The following is a 16,823-nucleotide window of genomic DNA, read 5'->3' on the forward strand; positions in this document are numbered from 1 at the left end:
TAATTGGAAATCATTAAGTTAAAGGTGGCAATGTTGGTGAACGCTAAATGACCACAAGATTTTGTCTTGGGCTTTTGATGCATACAGGCAACCCAAAGCTAAAAATATTGTGAGTAAAGAGAAGATGTCAAGACGTGATACAAAATGAGTTAGACTAGAGTTTAGTGAGGTTAAGTTTAATATAGATGGGGCTGCTAATGGAAGCTCAAGTGATGTTGGTATTGGTGGGTTAATGAGAAATGACAGAGAGAATGTTCCGATTAGATTTTTCAAAGAAGAAATTGTTAAAAATAACCCTCCTCATAAACTCAATTTAAAAATGCTCCTCATTATAATTTTAATTGTTTTTATCCAATTTTGGCATGACTTGACAATAATGCCTTTTAAATAATTTCAAACAAATTAAATCGTCTCAGTTTTCTCTATTCTGTCATTCAAACAAAATTTTGAAATTAAATCTCAATTTCTCTCTCTTGTCAAATGCTGTCTACCTCATCATCTAGCTCTCTCTCGCAATCTCAAATAGCAAAGATGACATCAAGGTGTGTGGTTTGAGTTCTTAGGTTTATTAGTTCATATTCATAGAACCCCAAAGTTGAAGGATTGAAATTGATTAGACATATTTGTAAACTAGAAAACTGTATGACTTTGGTAATTTAAACCTAGCTGCAAGCAAGCATATCAATTCATTATTAGGCATTGCATAACTAATTTTTAGACATTGCATGATTGGGTTTTAGGCATTTGTGACTTGTTTTTAGGCATTACGTGACATATTTTTTCATTTTTGATAAATTGATTATAACACTTATTTTCTATTAAATTTTAACGGCATGCCAAATATGAAACTTATGATTATATACAGTGGTCATTGGATCAATGACGCTTACAAAGTTAGTGAGACACAAGTGAGGGGTGTTAATAGTGATTTGTCATTTTCGGGCCTAAAGAAACTAGTTGAAGATATTGTTAGGGTAAATTCACAAAATCAAAAAATCAAGTTACATATATTGCTCAATCATGTCATAGGGTTTTACACCCAGTTATCAAAGACAATGAAGATTTAGCAAGTATTCTACAAGATGAAAAAGGTGTTGTAATGTTTGTAACTGTTAAGGAACGATCATATGAACAAACTGTCCAACATAGTAATCACCTAAATCAGATTGACATTACTTCACACAAATCACACCATACAGTCCCTAACAGACAACAATGGCAATCACCATCGACGCATGCACATGAGTTTCAGTAGCCCAACACACACATTAAGGGTCAACAAATGCTATTTGCATAATTCCGATCAGCATGTGTATCGAACTAAATACTTTGTTCTTGCCAACAAATGCATCCATCATTCGAGACTGTAGTGGGTTCATTGCTATTCTTAAACGACATTGTGACTGCCATGAGTGATGATAATGGATGATTATTTTGGTAGGCATAAGATTGTTTAAAAGAGGATAGGGGTGACGATAATGACATTTTAGATTGCAATCATGTGGATAAAGGTACAAAACATGCCATAACTATTGTCTTAGAAGATATTTAATACGATGACCTTATTTACAACAACCCCATCGTTGGTAACAAAGAGATTCGTTCACCCGATTACAATGATCAAGAAAAGGTAAATACAAGGGTATCTCATCAATGGATTATTCCGAATGTAGATATGATCTCCTTCCAAACAGTTGCCACCGAGAAATCCAAATCAATCGATGACTGCTTATCTTGAGGAAAAGTGTTTCCTTTTAAGGCCAAATTGAGATAAGTTTTGAACATGTTAACATTAAAAACGCATTTTAAGATTAGAGTTAAAAAGTTATGTCATACTCATTTTGAGGTTGCTTGTAAAGACAATGCATGCAAGTTTGTTGTGCATGCAACAAAGTTGCCTAACGGAGATTATTGGCAAGCTCGCATGTTCCACAAGGTACATACTATACCGTTGATGGTTTGCAAAGTGGATACTGAACAACGAGTGCAAGGTTAATTGGTGAACTTATGTCCTCCAGGTTGCAAGAAAATAATGTAACACCATTGAGACCTAAAGAAATAAGGGAAAAGATGAATCATAAGTGGGGATTGCAATGCTTATACGGTAAGGCCTGGCAAACAAAGGAGTATGCGGAAAGTATTGTTTTTGGTCCCTCGAAGGAGTCATTCCAACTCCTATGTTCATATTTTCATTTGTTTGAATGTGAATATCTCAGTACAATCACAATTGTGGCTATCGATTAGGCACAACAATTCAAATATTTTTTATGGGCATGCAGGGCATGTATTTTGGGGTTTAGTGTTGTAATACTGCTTGTAGTTACAATTGATGCCACACATTTGAAAGGTAAATTCAAGGGTATTCTATTTGTTGTCATTTGTAAAGACAAGAACGAGCAGATATGTCTAATTGCATTTGGCATTAGCTACGTTGAGGACGAAGAGTCATGGTTGTGATTTCTTTCCCAATTACGTTGTGCGATTGGTTGTCCTAAAAATGCAATGCTCATTTCTAATCAGTATATTGGCATCAAGAATATAGTTGAAAAAGTGTACCACGACATGCACCATAGTCTATGTGATTACCATTTAGGAAAAAACGTAAAAAAGTAAGTTCAAGCACCAAGACGTTGCAGCGATTGTCACCCTTGCAACCAACTATTATAGGGTAGCCAATTTCAACAAGCATATAAAGCAACTGAAATAGATTTGCAAGGATGCTTATGACCACCTTATGAAATTATGCCCTAAAAGATGGGTACGTACACCATCACTAGTAAGGCACTACAAACTCTTGACAACCAACATTGCGGAGTGTATTAACTCATGTTTAAGTCAGGTATAAAAAATGCCAATCACCATCTTGATCGAGTGTATTAAAGGCATGTTCTAGCGCTAGTTCCATGAATGACACAAGGAGGCTCTTAATTTGACCACACCCTTCAGTCTTTGGGCTACCAATCCATTAAACACACGATTTAATAAAGCATGTCACTTTTCTACACAAGCAATCAATCAAATGGAGCTCAAAGTTATAGACAAGAATAAGGACAGAGTAGTAAACTTGTCCACCAATACGTGTTCATGTGGGGAGTTCTAAATCGATCTACTCCCCTACAGCCATGTCATGGCATCAATAAGGTATAAATATCCATGTTTCTTATTGCTTTGTAAATGAATTGAACTTTTACATTGTTCCTTAACTATGAGTTCATTGTTTTTACAGTACATGCAAACGTGTAGCTATTGAATTCTACTCAGACTATTACAAGACTAAGTATTAGATGGAGGGTTATGTTGTTCTTATTCATCCGGTTGGACATCCTAGTAATTGAAAACTCTTTTTAATAAGAAACAAATTATCGTTTTGCCATCACCTTAGCGAGGTCAAGAAGAAAGACCTAGGAAGAGAAAGATTCCATTGACTAGGGAAAGCAATTGATAAAAGAGATGTTCATAATGCAAAAGCTACGGTCATAATAGACAAAATTGCCCAACGCCATTTGTAGTTCCATCAACAAACTTGACACCATTTTTTAGTCAACTGACGCCTCAATGATGACGACAATCGAAAACATGTTCAACTTGTAAACAACCAGGGCACACACGCAACAACTATCCAAGGCGAATGACAAACTCTGAGAACGTAGAGGGTCTTGTAGATGAAGATAAAGGCTTTTCAAAATGAAGTGTATCACATATACCATGATTTATATGCTAATTAATTACTAGATCTAGAATGCTCTTGTTATGATATTTTGATCATTATTTATGAACTTGATGTTTATCCCAGTATGTATGGTTCGTTGTCATGGACAAATTAAATGTGTAACATCATTGTTCATTACTTTTCAAGACATATTTGTTAATTAGTTTCCTCATGTCTCATTAACGCTTAATATGATCAATGAACATGCATTCTGAAATTATAAAACTTTTTGCCATCGATAAAAGCATGATATTGTCAAGTGACATGGCTTTCCCATTGATCAAAGCATATGGTAATTAATTCCCAAACTATAAAAGAAAATGAGAAAAAAAAAGAAGAAAACATGCTGCTGTATATTTTCTTTATTTTCAAGAAAAATCATACTCTTTTGTTTCTTGGGGAAGCTAGCCTTTGATAGAAAGTGATTAATTTTAGAATAAAGGATGAGAATGTTGGTGGGAGGAACACCATTATAAGCTTTTGTCAATTTGCTTCACTTAATATGGGAAGAAGTTGCCAATTTCTCAATTTTTTTTTTATGGTTTTGCCTATAATGTTTATGATTCAAGTCAACAAACATTTAATTTGAGTGTTGAAAAGCCTTAAACTGCAAGTAAATAATGTTCAATATAATGCAATGCCAGATGTGAGGTCATGCAATATTTAAAAACTAGTCAAACAATACCTAAGTCAAGCAATGCAAAGCTGGATGTGGGGTCACGCAATGCCTAAAATGCCTTAAAACTAGTCACGCAATGCATAAGTCACACAATACATAACAACTAGTCACGCAGTGCTTAAAAAATTATCACATAATACCTTATCAACCAGTCACGTAATTCCTTATCAACTAGTCACACAATGCCTTTATGCTATACTCATGCTTAGTTTTGAATTGTAAATTGTGTAATCTATTGACAAAATATATGATTTCCACAATTGTAAAGCTATACATAATTCAAAAGTTTATAACTCAATGGTCAGGAGCAATAATAAACAGAATTACTTTACAAAATTAAGCCTGCATCAAAAAATTAAACAAAGTTACTTTGCATGTTATGATGAATCTGTCTTAATACTATTAGCAAAAGTCTCTAATGCATATATTTTCTTAAGCATTTTAATGGCGTCCTTCCTTAGTGTCATGTCATGCGTATCGATCAGCCATTCCATTACAATAATTACCTAGTCCCCACAACTATTTTTGTTCTCTTGTTCCAAGATTGAACAATTTAATTGCTCGCTCATCTGTGTCCAAGGTCATGTTCTACGATGAGGTGCTCTATCGAAGCAACGAGACATGTGGCATATAAAGGGAATTAACGCGATTAGGGGATGCATATGATCCTTGTGCAATGAAGACTTAATTGCATCCTAACGAACGTAGTACCCATACAAATCCGTATAAGTGGTAATGTTTCTTCGAAGATGTCCCCAGTAGGGAACTTGAAAACCTCTCAATACATAGTCCATAGTCAAACTTCACACATAAGTACCCCATGGGAACACATTTCACTTGTCAATGTTCTCGACTAGCGACAATAGCCATGATCATCGATCTTCTATAATCGTGTTCGAATAAAATATTATTTGCAATCAAAAGTAGGGCCATCTTTGTTGCGTCTTTGTCCTAATCAAACTAGCCTCTCTCAACTCTATCTAAGACATCTTGGAGCTTCACCTAGTTTTCCACTCCCTAGTATTTCTAGCGAATTCCTCCAAGGATGACCTTGTAGGGACATTAAATAACATCCAGCATGAGGCCGAACTTCAATCCTATCACTTAGTAAACCTCACATTTGGAGAAGTGCGTCTTTGTGTTACCTTTAGTAAACCATAACTCACCATGGATGGCACCAAGTTCATCAATTTTGCACAGCGATAGGTTATGCGCGAGATTAGTGCAAAATAAGCTCTTTTCTAATTCTTCATCCATCAGCTTCTCAAAGCACATCCTCTTTACTACCACCAACTCATTTTTTTCCATAACACCTCACGTATGACAAGTAGCTACGTCCATTTATAATGGATGTTAATGCCATTGTTAAAGCCCCACTTGTCCCTCGGAGCACGAAGCAAAGTTTTAAGGTATCTTTGCTCTATTCTGGCTATTTGCAATAGAAAACAGATAACATATCCATTTAGTAAATATGATCAAGGAAGATTAAAAAACAAGAACTAGTTTTTGCTATCTTTGCATACATAAAAGAAAATAAATGGAGCATGTGTGAAGCATGACTTATTAAGTAACAAAATAGATACATAATACAAGCATTAAAGTTGAGCAAAAAACAAAAAATCATTAATATCCAAGCAATGCCTAGAAAGTAGTCACGCAATGCCCTAAAAACCAATCACGTAATACTTACAAATCAATCATGCAATACCTACATGCCAGTTATGAAATACCCTAAAAACCAATCACTGAATACCCAATCAAGCAGTCATGCAATACCTAAAAACTAGTAACGCAATGCCGTACAAACCAGTCCCACAATGCCTTATCAACCAGCCACATAATGCCTATCAACTAATCATGCAATGCCTAAAAACTAGTCACACAATGCCTAAAACCCAGTCACGTAATGCCCTAAAAACCAATGATGCAATACCTTAAAAACTAGTCACGTAATGCCTAAAAATCGATCACGCAATGCTTATCAACTAGTCACGCAATGCCTAAAATTCAATCAAGCAATACTTTATTAACCAGTCGCGCAATGCTTAAGTCATGCAATGCTTAAAACCCCTAAACCCAATACCTAAAACTAGTTATGCATACCTTATTAACCAGTCACACATGCCTTATAAACATTCAACCCAAAAACCACCAAAACTACCAAAATCAACAACTCTAAATAACACACCATATTTTATTTAACAACATAATCAACAAAAATGCCTACTTGGTAAAGAATGCTTAAAATGCTCAAAGGTTTTTCTTTGTGTACCAAAAACCACTCCAAGATACTCAAAACGCTTTAAGGTTTTTCTTCCTAGCAAGGAATACTACAAAGATGAATAGTCTGGCGAGGAAAGCTCAAAAGATACGGGTCGGTTTGAAGCGTGGACCCAAACAAATGGATCGGCTTCATTAAGGGCAATTTTATCCAAAATTAATTTATCTTATCTAAAAATAATTAAAATTATAGGGAGCATTATTTTTAAAAACACTTTATATGTGAGGGGTACTTTTGAATAGAATCTTTTTTATAAATCCATTAGTACTAGTGATTCTACCTTGACGAAAATGTTAGCTATTAGGGAAACTTATGTGTTTTTTTCTGATCATGTTTGGATTGTAAACAATCGTCTTGTGGTTGAAAGTGATTCATGAAATGTAGGCTAATGAACTGTGTTGTATCCCATGGAGATTTAGGAAGTGTTAAAGAAAAAAGTGACAAGCTGAAAGGTGGTTCATATAATGAGTGAATGGAACCATGAAACTGATATGGTGGCAAATGAGGGAGTTAATAGAAAGGTGAGTTTTCTCAAAGTTATATACATGTGATTTTCCTTAATTGCAGCATTTTTGTGAATTTTGGTCCCTTGTGATGCAACTTTACTATGTTTCTTGTTTGGGCATAAGCTATTAATCTCTCTTGCAACCTGAGGATAGATTTTGTTTATGTTTAATGGTCTGACAGGGTACCTAAGAGCTGCTTGGTCTATCATCATTGTTGCTGGCCTTTTGTAACTAATTATTAGAATCAAAGATAGCTAACCAAACAGCTCTTAGTTGAGTCTTTAACTTATACTTCCTTATTACTAGCAAATCTTATGGAGATTTGCAAAAGATTCTTAGAAACTCACAATCCAAAGTTTATATTATTAAAATTTTTTTAAAAAAATTAAATTATATATTTTATCAAAATTAAGTTAATTTGGTAGTGACAAAAAGACAAATATTATAGTTCATAATAAAATATAATAAAGTAGGTTAGATCTCTAATTTCATATGTGAGTTTAAGAGGTCTTTATAAGAAATTGTAAATCTTATAATGAGTAGGACTAAAGATTCACTATACAAAGTTAAAGTTAGGTCTCTTCTTTTGTTTACAAAAACATTAAAATTCTCACTCATTGAAGAGTTAATTGATCAAGGATGAGAAATATCCTAGTGCACTAAATTCTTCGATCAGTATTATTTTCGTTCCCAAATCATGGATTAAGAATCAAGTACGTTTTTGTATTTTAAATTCTTACTAGGGTAGATCTTGAATTGGTATAAATTAATTATACATAAAATTGAACAATTGATATCAGAGGCTAGTTAGGATTTATAAACCTAAAAAATTATATATTAATTACATAAATCATGACTACATGTTAAGATCTTATTTAGTTGTGAATCTATATATTTACGCCATTAAAATTAATAATTTTTTTAGGGATAGTGCAGTTAAATTTTGAGCTTGCTTAACTGATGATATATTATCATTCGTATAATTGTTTGGTTGAATAATATCTATGTAATGGAATGAAATCATGTTTGAGACAATTGGCATTTTTCGAAAGCCAAGGGTATTAATAATTTTAAACCAATTACAACTTGATTTTACATAATTCTTATTAAATTACTTTGAGATTATTGTTTCTTGATGAATTCAGATTGTTATGAAAGCCATAATGCTTTACTAAACGGGTAGATTTCATCAAATTAGACACTACAATGTTAAAATTTTATACTCAAGGGTTTAGGTCTTCAAATATGGCTTAAAATTGATTCAATTTATGCATTTTAATTTTAATTAACATAAAGCTTTCATTCATCTTTGTACAATGGTTAAATCGATTGTAAAACTTGTAATTTGATTTGAATTGTAGAGAAAAAAAATCAAAACTTAAGATTTCAAATCCAAATTTAAAGGCCAATAAATAAAGGAATTAAAACCTTGACATGTTATGTGTTTTAGTTCGACTTTATCTCCATAAATCAGTTTTTCAAAAGTGAATATTTAATTTAATTTATCTCTATCAAATATATAAACATATATATATATATCATTGGAAAGGTGAATATTTAATTTAAAATAAAAAGTATAATTTTATGAATATTTGAAATTCTAAAAAAATAATTTTTGAATTCCACGTGAAATTAGAAAAAAAAATTATGATAAAAATTAGTAAAATTTAATTTAAAAAATAAATATTCAATTTGAAATGAATAAAATTACTTAGACAGTAGTTAGTAATGGATGAACTGCAGGGAATTAGGCCCTGTTAAGCAGTACACTGAGAGCCCAAACGTTATTCTAAGGCTAAAAAGAAAGCATCCACATGCTTCTGAAGCTAAAAACACATCAAGTTTGGCTTCTGTAAGTCTCTGCTACAACATATTTGATAAAGCATTATGCTTTTTGGAGTAGAGATGATATGCTTTTACAATCAACTGGCAAAGCAGACAATCAGTTACATGGTGTTTGTAATGTTTTAGGGGAAAAAGGGAAACCGAAAACATATATCTAATAAAGTGAACTAAATTTTGACACTAAAAGAATCGAGTTTTATATAATTACCAGCAAAAATAAATGTCGACAAAGACCTCTTACATATCTATAGTAGTGACAGTCTAACGACCTCCACCCCTAGTTGATGGCTGGTAGAGGACTGGATCCAGCAGAAGCCACAGAGAAACTTATATCATCAGATCCAGGAGATTTCTTGCTGATATAGTACGGAGAGGTGTTTGTTACCCTGGATGTAAACCAGCAATGTGTAAGACTGAGAAACTCAGATTCCCAATGCATCACAAATGTTCAATACTCAACTCCATAGCTACATATCCAACACCTTAGCTTCAACAACATACGAAATAGTTTCTTATATACTAAAAATTCAGCAGTTATATCTGACTTTTTTAATTTGTCGAACGGCACATAATAAGTCCCTTCACATATTTCAGAGGGCATTTAATATTATTTGATACTGACAAAGAAGAAAATAGTTAAAATACATCCAACAGCAGCCAGAGTACAAATTCTCCAAAAGCAAGCATCATAGTGAGGAATGAGGATAGCACTAAAATAGCCCAGAGAACCAAGTAACCCCATTCTAATTCTTATAGCATATGACAGAATAATTACAATTTCTATAATGCAGCAATCATCACTGGAAATTCAAAAGGAGCCTTAAACGAAAATTGTTACTACATGTATTAAACAAATACCAATGTAAAATCTAATTCCAGGGGGATCAGACAGTTTAATACGTTACACATAAAACTTAGATTCACCTCACTTACTTGGGATGATAGTACCATCCAAGTGCTTCATCCCAACTTTCACTCTTTTCAAAGCCACAGATCCTAAACTTTTGACTTTGACAATATCAATATTAAACTATGACTTCCCAATACCTAATACTTAAATATAAGGTCAACTCGTAAACAGGACTGAGTAGTATTTCTATAGACATTCAAATAATTGTCACCAAATTGAGAAAACATGCAAATACCTTTCTTTACGCTTCTCTAAAAATCGAGCCAAGGATGCCTTGCGAGCCTGAGGCACAGCTACTGCACATGAGACAGAAAAGCAACACAGAGTATATAAAATCAACAATAAAAAGTGTTTAGAGAAAAATACATTAGATACCGGAAAATAATACCCAAAAAAAGAGTTTAAAACCTGCTGGAATTAGACTTGTTGCAGATCCTACTGAATTAACCACTTTGGGAGGCTCTGGTTGATTACTAGAAGATGTTATAGCTCCAACTCGTGTGGCAGCTGTTAGATCATTGGTGCCACTAGATCCTCCACCTGGCTGTAAACTGACATAGGAGGTTACAGAAATAGGACCTGGAAAGCCAGAGCAGGGTGACATGGTAGAGCTATTGTTTCCAACAAAACCATCAGCAGTACAAGGTCGTGGCATAGGTGCCTGTGCTTGAGTCATGGGAGTCGATTTACTCTGAGCTGCAGAAGACCCATTTCCAGCCAATAACATAATAGCCTGTGCCTGGATATGGAAGCAAGGAACTAAGAAACGAAAAGAATCCCACCTAAAGTTAATTGTGTCAATCGTATAAATCAAAAAGGCTGAAACAATAAGTTACCTTCTCAGGAGACACATCGTCAAACACGCACACAGAACCAGCATAGAAGATAGTCAACTGAGATGGTGCCTGAGAAGATTTGGCAGCATTCCTACAAGAGAAATTCAGCATCACTTGATTGTCCCAACTATATATTTAGACTGATAGTTTAGTTCATCATATATTATAGATATTCACTAAAATGACATTTAGAAAAATTGTAGAAGTTTAGATACCTAAGCTCAGTTGTACCAATAATGGAACTTGATGGAGGAACAACAGATACAGGGGGAGCCATGATTGGGACTCCTGCAAAAGGCTGTGGGGTTACTGTATTACCAATTGTATTCTGTCCAGTGGAAACAAGATGGGACTGGAGAAGAGGAGTGCTCATAGAAACTGTAATTGTTTGATTCGGCTGGCTGGAGACGGGAAATAACCTCACTTCCTGAGAAAGGTGGGGTTGGTGTCCATCAAACTGTTGCAGACCAAATGTTGTCACTGTGTAGTGGTTTCCCTCTTGTTTCTGTAAGTCATAGGAGGGGAAAAAGGGTAAGGAGAAATCATTAAACCTGCAATGAGAGTACAAGGCAATCGGGTCCAAAATCCTGCATATTGAACTTTGGAGATCTAAAATAACAAAATATGGGCATAATAAAAGCTCAAACTTCCTCTTAAAGCTAACTTCTACTTTTCCAAACATGAAATAAAATTCTGAAATATAAGAAATTAAAAACCAAGAAGTTCACCATGGCAATTAACAAACCTGGGTCAAGCCAGAATATGGTCTCGGGTTAGAATCAGCAGTTGGTTTAGCCATAAATCCAGATGACACTAGAGGATCATGAGCAGCCTTCCTTGGCCTATCTTCTTGAGCAGCCTTGAAAGACAGGAACTGAGGAACGGCAGATACCTTGTTTGAGAAAGACAACTGCATCCCTGAACCCCTTAAGAATACTGCAGAACCAAAAGGAATGGACAATTATGCCTGATTCGTTGCATGCTCATTATTATCGCCAAGTGAACTTCAACTCAATTGCAAGGCAAGCAAAAAAAGGAAAACAAAAAAGAAACCGAAACATGGAAAGGAAACAGAGATACAGAATTCATCTATATAATTTTCTAAATACCTCAAAACTTAAAACTATGTAGGAATTGGTTAATCTTTTGAGTCAAGAAGATCAAAAGATTTAAACCATACTGGAAAACATAATGTTCATGTTCTTGAATGGTAACTATATTGAAAGAAATTGAGAAAAAGAAATATTCTCAAAGGGTGTCCCTGACAACAATTGAAAGTAGAAAGAAAGCATTTATTGACATTTAAAAAGGGAGTAGAATTAAATTAAAAATATGACATTGATATATGAAACCAAAACCACCATTCATCTATCATAAAGCATCCAATTCATTTCGTTTTTTTTATTATACCATTTTCTAAGTAGGAAAAGAGAATTACACCCTCTAAATACTTCAAAAACCATTGGTCAGAACATCTAAGGCACATGCCCCGTGATAAGCAGCCATCAACTTTGGAATATATTATTCATCACAATGTAAACCAATACTTCTTTAATGAGTATTTCCGTCATAGATGTCCAAAGCACATGTCACCAGGCACTACCTTTCAAAATTCCACATTTAACAAAAGTTAAGGTGCATGATTATTTAATCCCCTGATAAGATCATTCTCTAATCACATTGTACCCATTCATGTTATTTTATTCACACGCAACCATGTTATCCATTATATTTTATCAAACAAATCCTTCTTTTTCCAAGCCAGCTATATATTTTTTATCTCAAATCATGTTGTATCAAGCCAGGCACAACTACTCATAACACCATTTAAAATTAAATACATATAAATATATAAAAGTTAATTGAAGAATTATGTATAACAAAAAGGGTATCACGACAACTCAACATGGCACATTAACTTATTCAACAACTAAATTTTGTAAGTCTTAGGATTTCTATTCTTTTAATCTTTTGGTTTTTGGGAAAAGGACAAGCTTCGGCTGGACAGACAAAAGGTTCATGTGTTACTACAACAAACTCTTCGACCGTCAAGCAAACCCCCACGCACCGCCCCATTTGACTTGACTGATCAGAAGCACCCCATGTTAGCATTTACCACTAAACTAGGAAAGGAATTACTAAAAGCAATTATTTTCAACCTCTTAATGATCACCCATTTTTAACCGTATAGGTCCACGTCAACTTTATTAAAGGTGTCCTGGGACTGCTGTAAAGTGATTGTACCTTATATTTACAAACGTTGTACCACGAGGCTCTGTTCTGTTTCTTTTTTATTTAAACCGTAAAGGCATTTTACTCGTGGGTTTTCCTGTTGGCGCAAAACCTTTCCTAACCCACGCCCCCTATCCCTCCCCTTGTTTGGTTACCAAGAAAATTGAGCACATCAAGAAAATATAATCACTCAAAAAAATAGAAAAGAAATATATACATATATATATATATATAAAGAAAACTAATTCCTAAATACACGCAGCTTAGCTCGACAGGCAACTAAACAGTTTCAACTCTCAAGTTTCTTTCATCTAAAAAAGTTATAAACTTGATAAGAAAAGGCATATTCAAACATAAGAGAACCCAGACAAGAAGATTTTATGAAGTTTCAGTCAGAAACACCAACTTTTATTGCATATTTTACTTATTTAATTGATTAATTAGGGAAGATATTGGGAAAACGAAAGAGAAAACGAAACAATACCTGAATCCTTAAGCCCTTCACAGGCCTCTTCTTTAACAGTAACTGGAGCATGTTTTGAACCCAAACCCATGAAATCTCTCTCCATATCTCCAAACCAAAAAGGATAATATTGATCTTGTAGAGGTCAAATATAACGTAAAAGGCAAACCCGAAGACGAATGAAAAGCTCTCTCTATCTTAACCCACCGAGGGCAATGCTTAGCTTCCAAGAGCAGAGAAAGAAAGGAAGGAAAAAACATACCGCAACAAATATGAAATGCAATATAAAGGAGGTCAGGCCTGATTTTTAACTTTAAAATCACATGTGAGATGTGGACCGTCGGATTTTTATTTTTTTAAAATAAATTAAAATAAAAAAGATTCCTTCTTCTTTTCGGGGGGTTTTACTGGATGGTCCGGTCTAGAACCGGCTGTTGCCTGTTTGTGACCACGTGCCTCACCGAACTGTTAGATTGGTGTGGGGTTGGCGGGTGACACGTGGCGAGGCACGTGATCATTTTTTTAAAAATTTATTTATGGAAATTAAACGTGAGCTTTTTCTGCACGAGTGAACGTTTCACGAGAGAAAATAAAGGTTACGGTGCAGAAGATTCTCTATTGGACATTGCCTTTGGCGCCTTATCCGTCAGGTGCGGCGACGCTAGTAAATGAATGGCCAATCAACTTCTGAAGATCTAGTCACAAAGCGCCACGTGGTGAAAGGGTTTTTTCCTTTGACGAAATCAAAATAAAAAACATTTTTTGTTGTATTCTTTTTATTTAATATCAGGCATAATTTGGATCAGATCTTTCAATTAACCAATTACAAATCTTATCACATAAAATTAGTAAACAAAGTTTTGATGCTTTATAAAATTATTATTTTATTTATTGATATTAATGAAGTAGTTAAAGAGAGTTAAACGGTGGTTAAATGTTTAATTAATTTTCATAAATATGCTCTAATCTAATAAGACATTTATGGATATTTTACAACGCTTGTGAAATTTTATTGCGTAACGTTGATGAAGGTGCAGGGGGTTTTATTAATTAAAAATAATAAGGCGCTTTCAGCACGAATGCTTTAAAATAATCTTTGGTTTTGTTGTTTGTGATCAGCCAATTCATTTACAAAATGGTCAAAGGATTGAAAGTGGTAACTCACGAGGTGATGATAGAGATAATTAAGGAACACAAAGCCCTCAACCCATCACTATTCAGCATTGACCAAGCATCCATTTTCCATACTTCCTTTTTGGGGATAATTTTAGGATAATGCCAATTTCAATGTTTAAAAAAAATTTAAATTATTTAAAGAAATTTATATAACTTTTTAGTTTTAATTAAATAAATTTTTATAATTAATTATTAATTAATTAAAATATCACTTTTCATGTCATGCTTATATAACGCTGATGAAAAATATTATATGATAATGTTATTATATCGCGTCATTATCCGTTGTGACTTGTCAAGATGTCAATGTTAAGTTACATAAAAAATTTATATGTGACATTTTAATTAAGTCAATTGTGAGTCATAAGTATTTATTTGGTAAAAAATAAAATGACAATGACTTTATTAATTAAAAATAAAAATATTTTATTTAATTTTTTAAAATAATTTATATATTTTTAAAATTATTATATCTAAAAATATTTAACACTCATCGTTTTGAAATGCCATACCAAGCATTATTTGCAAAATCAACATCCATATTTTAAAAGCCATACCACACATTGTTCGTAAAATCAACATCCATGGCTTACAAGCCATGATAAGGTTATGCAACCTACCAATATCTTTTTAAAGTAGAAAAAGCATCATGTTCATCTACGCATCAACATGCTATCGGGGTGGATTCAAAATTTTTTTTAAATAATGTTATAATTAAAAATATATAAAAAATGTTAAAATTTATAAATTAAAATTTTTAACATTAAATTAAAATAATATAAATTTAATACATTTATTTAATACAAGAAAAAATATTTAAAATAACTGTAATTGTCTATGACGATTTTTTATATTTTGAAAACGGTGTATGATAATATCAATAGAAACATTATCAAACATATATTTTTCAATATATATCAATAAATAATCATTCGTCCACTTATCATTCATTCGGACTTGAATTTTTTTTTATAAGAAAAGTGAAAATCACAATCAAGGATAAATAAGAAGAAGCGTCATTATGAGTGTCAAGAGTAGAATGAGAAAGAAGAATAGTTTAGGTTTTGATTTTTTTAATAAAATCTTAAATTATAAATTTTTTTTTATCTTTTCATGTAATATTTAAATATTAATATATAAATTATTTTTTAATAATTTACTTTAACTTGAAATCTTTGACCTTATTCGTTAGAAAATTGTAAAAAAATTAATAAGTTCATTAGTATTATTAACTACATAAAACTTAATAAAATTCTATAAAGTTGTATAAAAAGCAAAAAAATTTTGCTAAATGAGTGGTGTCATGTGACACCACTATCCTCTATGTGAGTTTGCCCGTGCATGCGTATCATATAATATAAAATAATAAGTGACATTTTGATTAACAACAGATAATTAATTATTAATTATAAAAATTTATTTTATTTAAAGTAAAAACAAAAAAGTATGATTAAATATAATAAAAGAATAAAATCTCATTTAAAAATTTTAAAATAATTTAATAATATTTTAAATATTATACTTTAATAAAACCAAAATTAAAAACCTTAGGCCTTAGGATATTTTGCATATTCTGTAGTGGACAATTGTAATGCTTTCCATTTTTTGGAAAGATAGTGCTAAATGCCTATGGATTAAAGTGGGCAACTATAATCCAATCATTGCATGCCCTGTGATGCCCACAATTTCTTCTCTTTTACCAAACAAGAAGCATTTCCAAACTCCAATCATCCAAGGCACCAAATGAATGACAACCATGTACTTCTTGCCCCCATCACTCAAGTGTGCAATCTTTTTCAAATTCAGATTATATATATTAAATTAAATTTAAAATATTTTATATTTGTCTTTTCTATATTAAATTAATTTTTTTAATTATATCAAAACATGTACAAAGATAACATTATAATACATTCAAAAATAAAAAATATATATACTATCTAAAATAGTTCCTAAAGCAATTTTAAAAAATTTAAATACATTTTTATATATTTTTTATACTTAATTAAATTTTTATATTTTTATTTTGAATCAAATAAATTTTTATGATTTATAATTAATTAATTTTTATTAATTAAAATATTATTTATCATTTACTGACATGTTATAATGAATGATAATGTGACATGATAATATGATCATATGATATTTTTTTTCTTTATTTATGTGAGTATAAAATAATACGT

General features: G+C 32.4%; 1 protein-coding gene across 2 annotated transcripts; it reads right to left on the bottom strand.

The window, feature by feature from the left end:
* Positions 1-9,050: 9,050 nt before the first annotated feature.
* Positions 9,051-13,727, bottom strand: JAZ3 (jasmonate-zim-domain protein 3). Of its 2 annotated transcripts, none has more exons than XM_021436323.2 (7): positions 13,483-13,727; positions 11,512-11,702; positions 10,982-11,271; positions 10,767-10,857; positions 10,339-10,669; positions 10,166-10,223; positions 9,051-9,406 (listed from the first exon to the last, which is right to left on the bottom strand). In XM_021436323.2, exons 1-7 carry the CDS (start codon positions 13,565-13,567, stop codon positions 9,298-9,300), a joined length of 1,155 nt encoding a protein of 384 aa, XP_021291998.1. In that variant the 5' UTR covers positions 13,568-13,727; the 3' UTR covers positions 9,051-9,297. The 2 variants fall into 2 exon arrangements, with proteins under 2 accessions (XP_021291998.1, XP_021291997.1); XM_021436322.2 differs by having other exon boundaries at positions 10,166-10,226.
* Positions 13,728-16,823: the final 3,096 nt, after the last annotated feature.

This window comes from Theobroma umbraticum, unplaced genomic scaffold (genome assembly GCF_002168275.2).
Source record: "Theobroma umbraticum cultivar Fairchild unplaced genomic scaffold, ASM216827v3 scaffold_146.0, whole genome shotgun sequence".
Taxonomy (NCBI): domain Eukaryota; kingdom Viridiplantae; phylum Streptophyta; class Magnoliopsida; order Malvales; family Malvaceae; genus Theobroma; species Theobroma umbraticum.

Excerpts from the sequence above, each read along its gene's own strand:
- JAZ3 (XM_021436322.2), bottom strand. The coding sequence starts at position 13,567 with ATGGAGAGAGATTTCATGGGTTTGGGTTCAAAACATGCTCCAGTTACT. Across the intron at positions 10,227-10,338 it reads AACAAGTCTAATTCCAGCAG|TAGCTGTGCCTCAGGCTCGC; the intron begins GTTTTAAACTCT and ends TCTCATGTGCAG. Across the intron at positions 9,407-10,165 it reads TTAGAGAAGCGTAAAGAAAG|GGTAACAAACACCTCTCCGT; the intron begins GTATTTGCATGT and ends GTTTACATCCAG.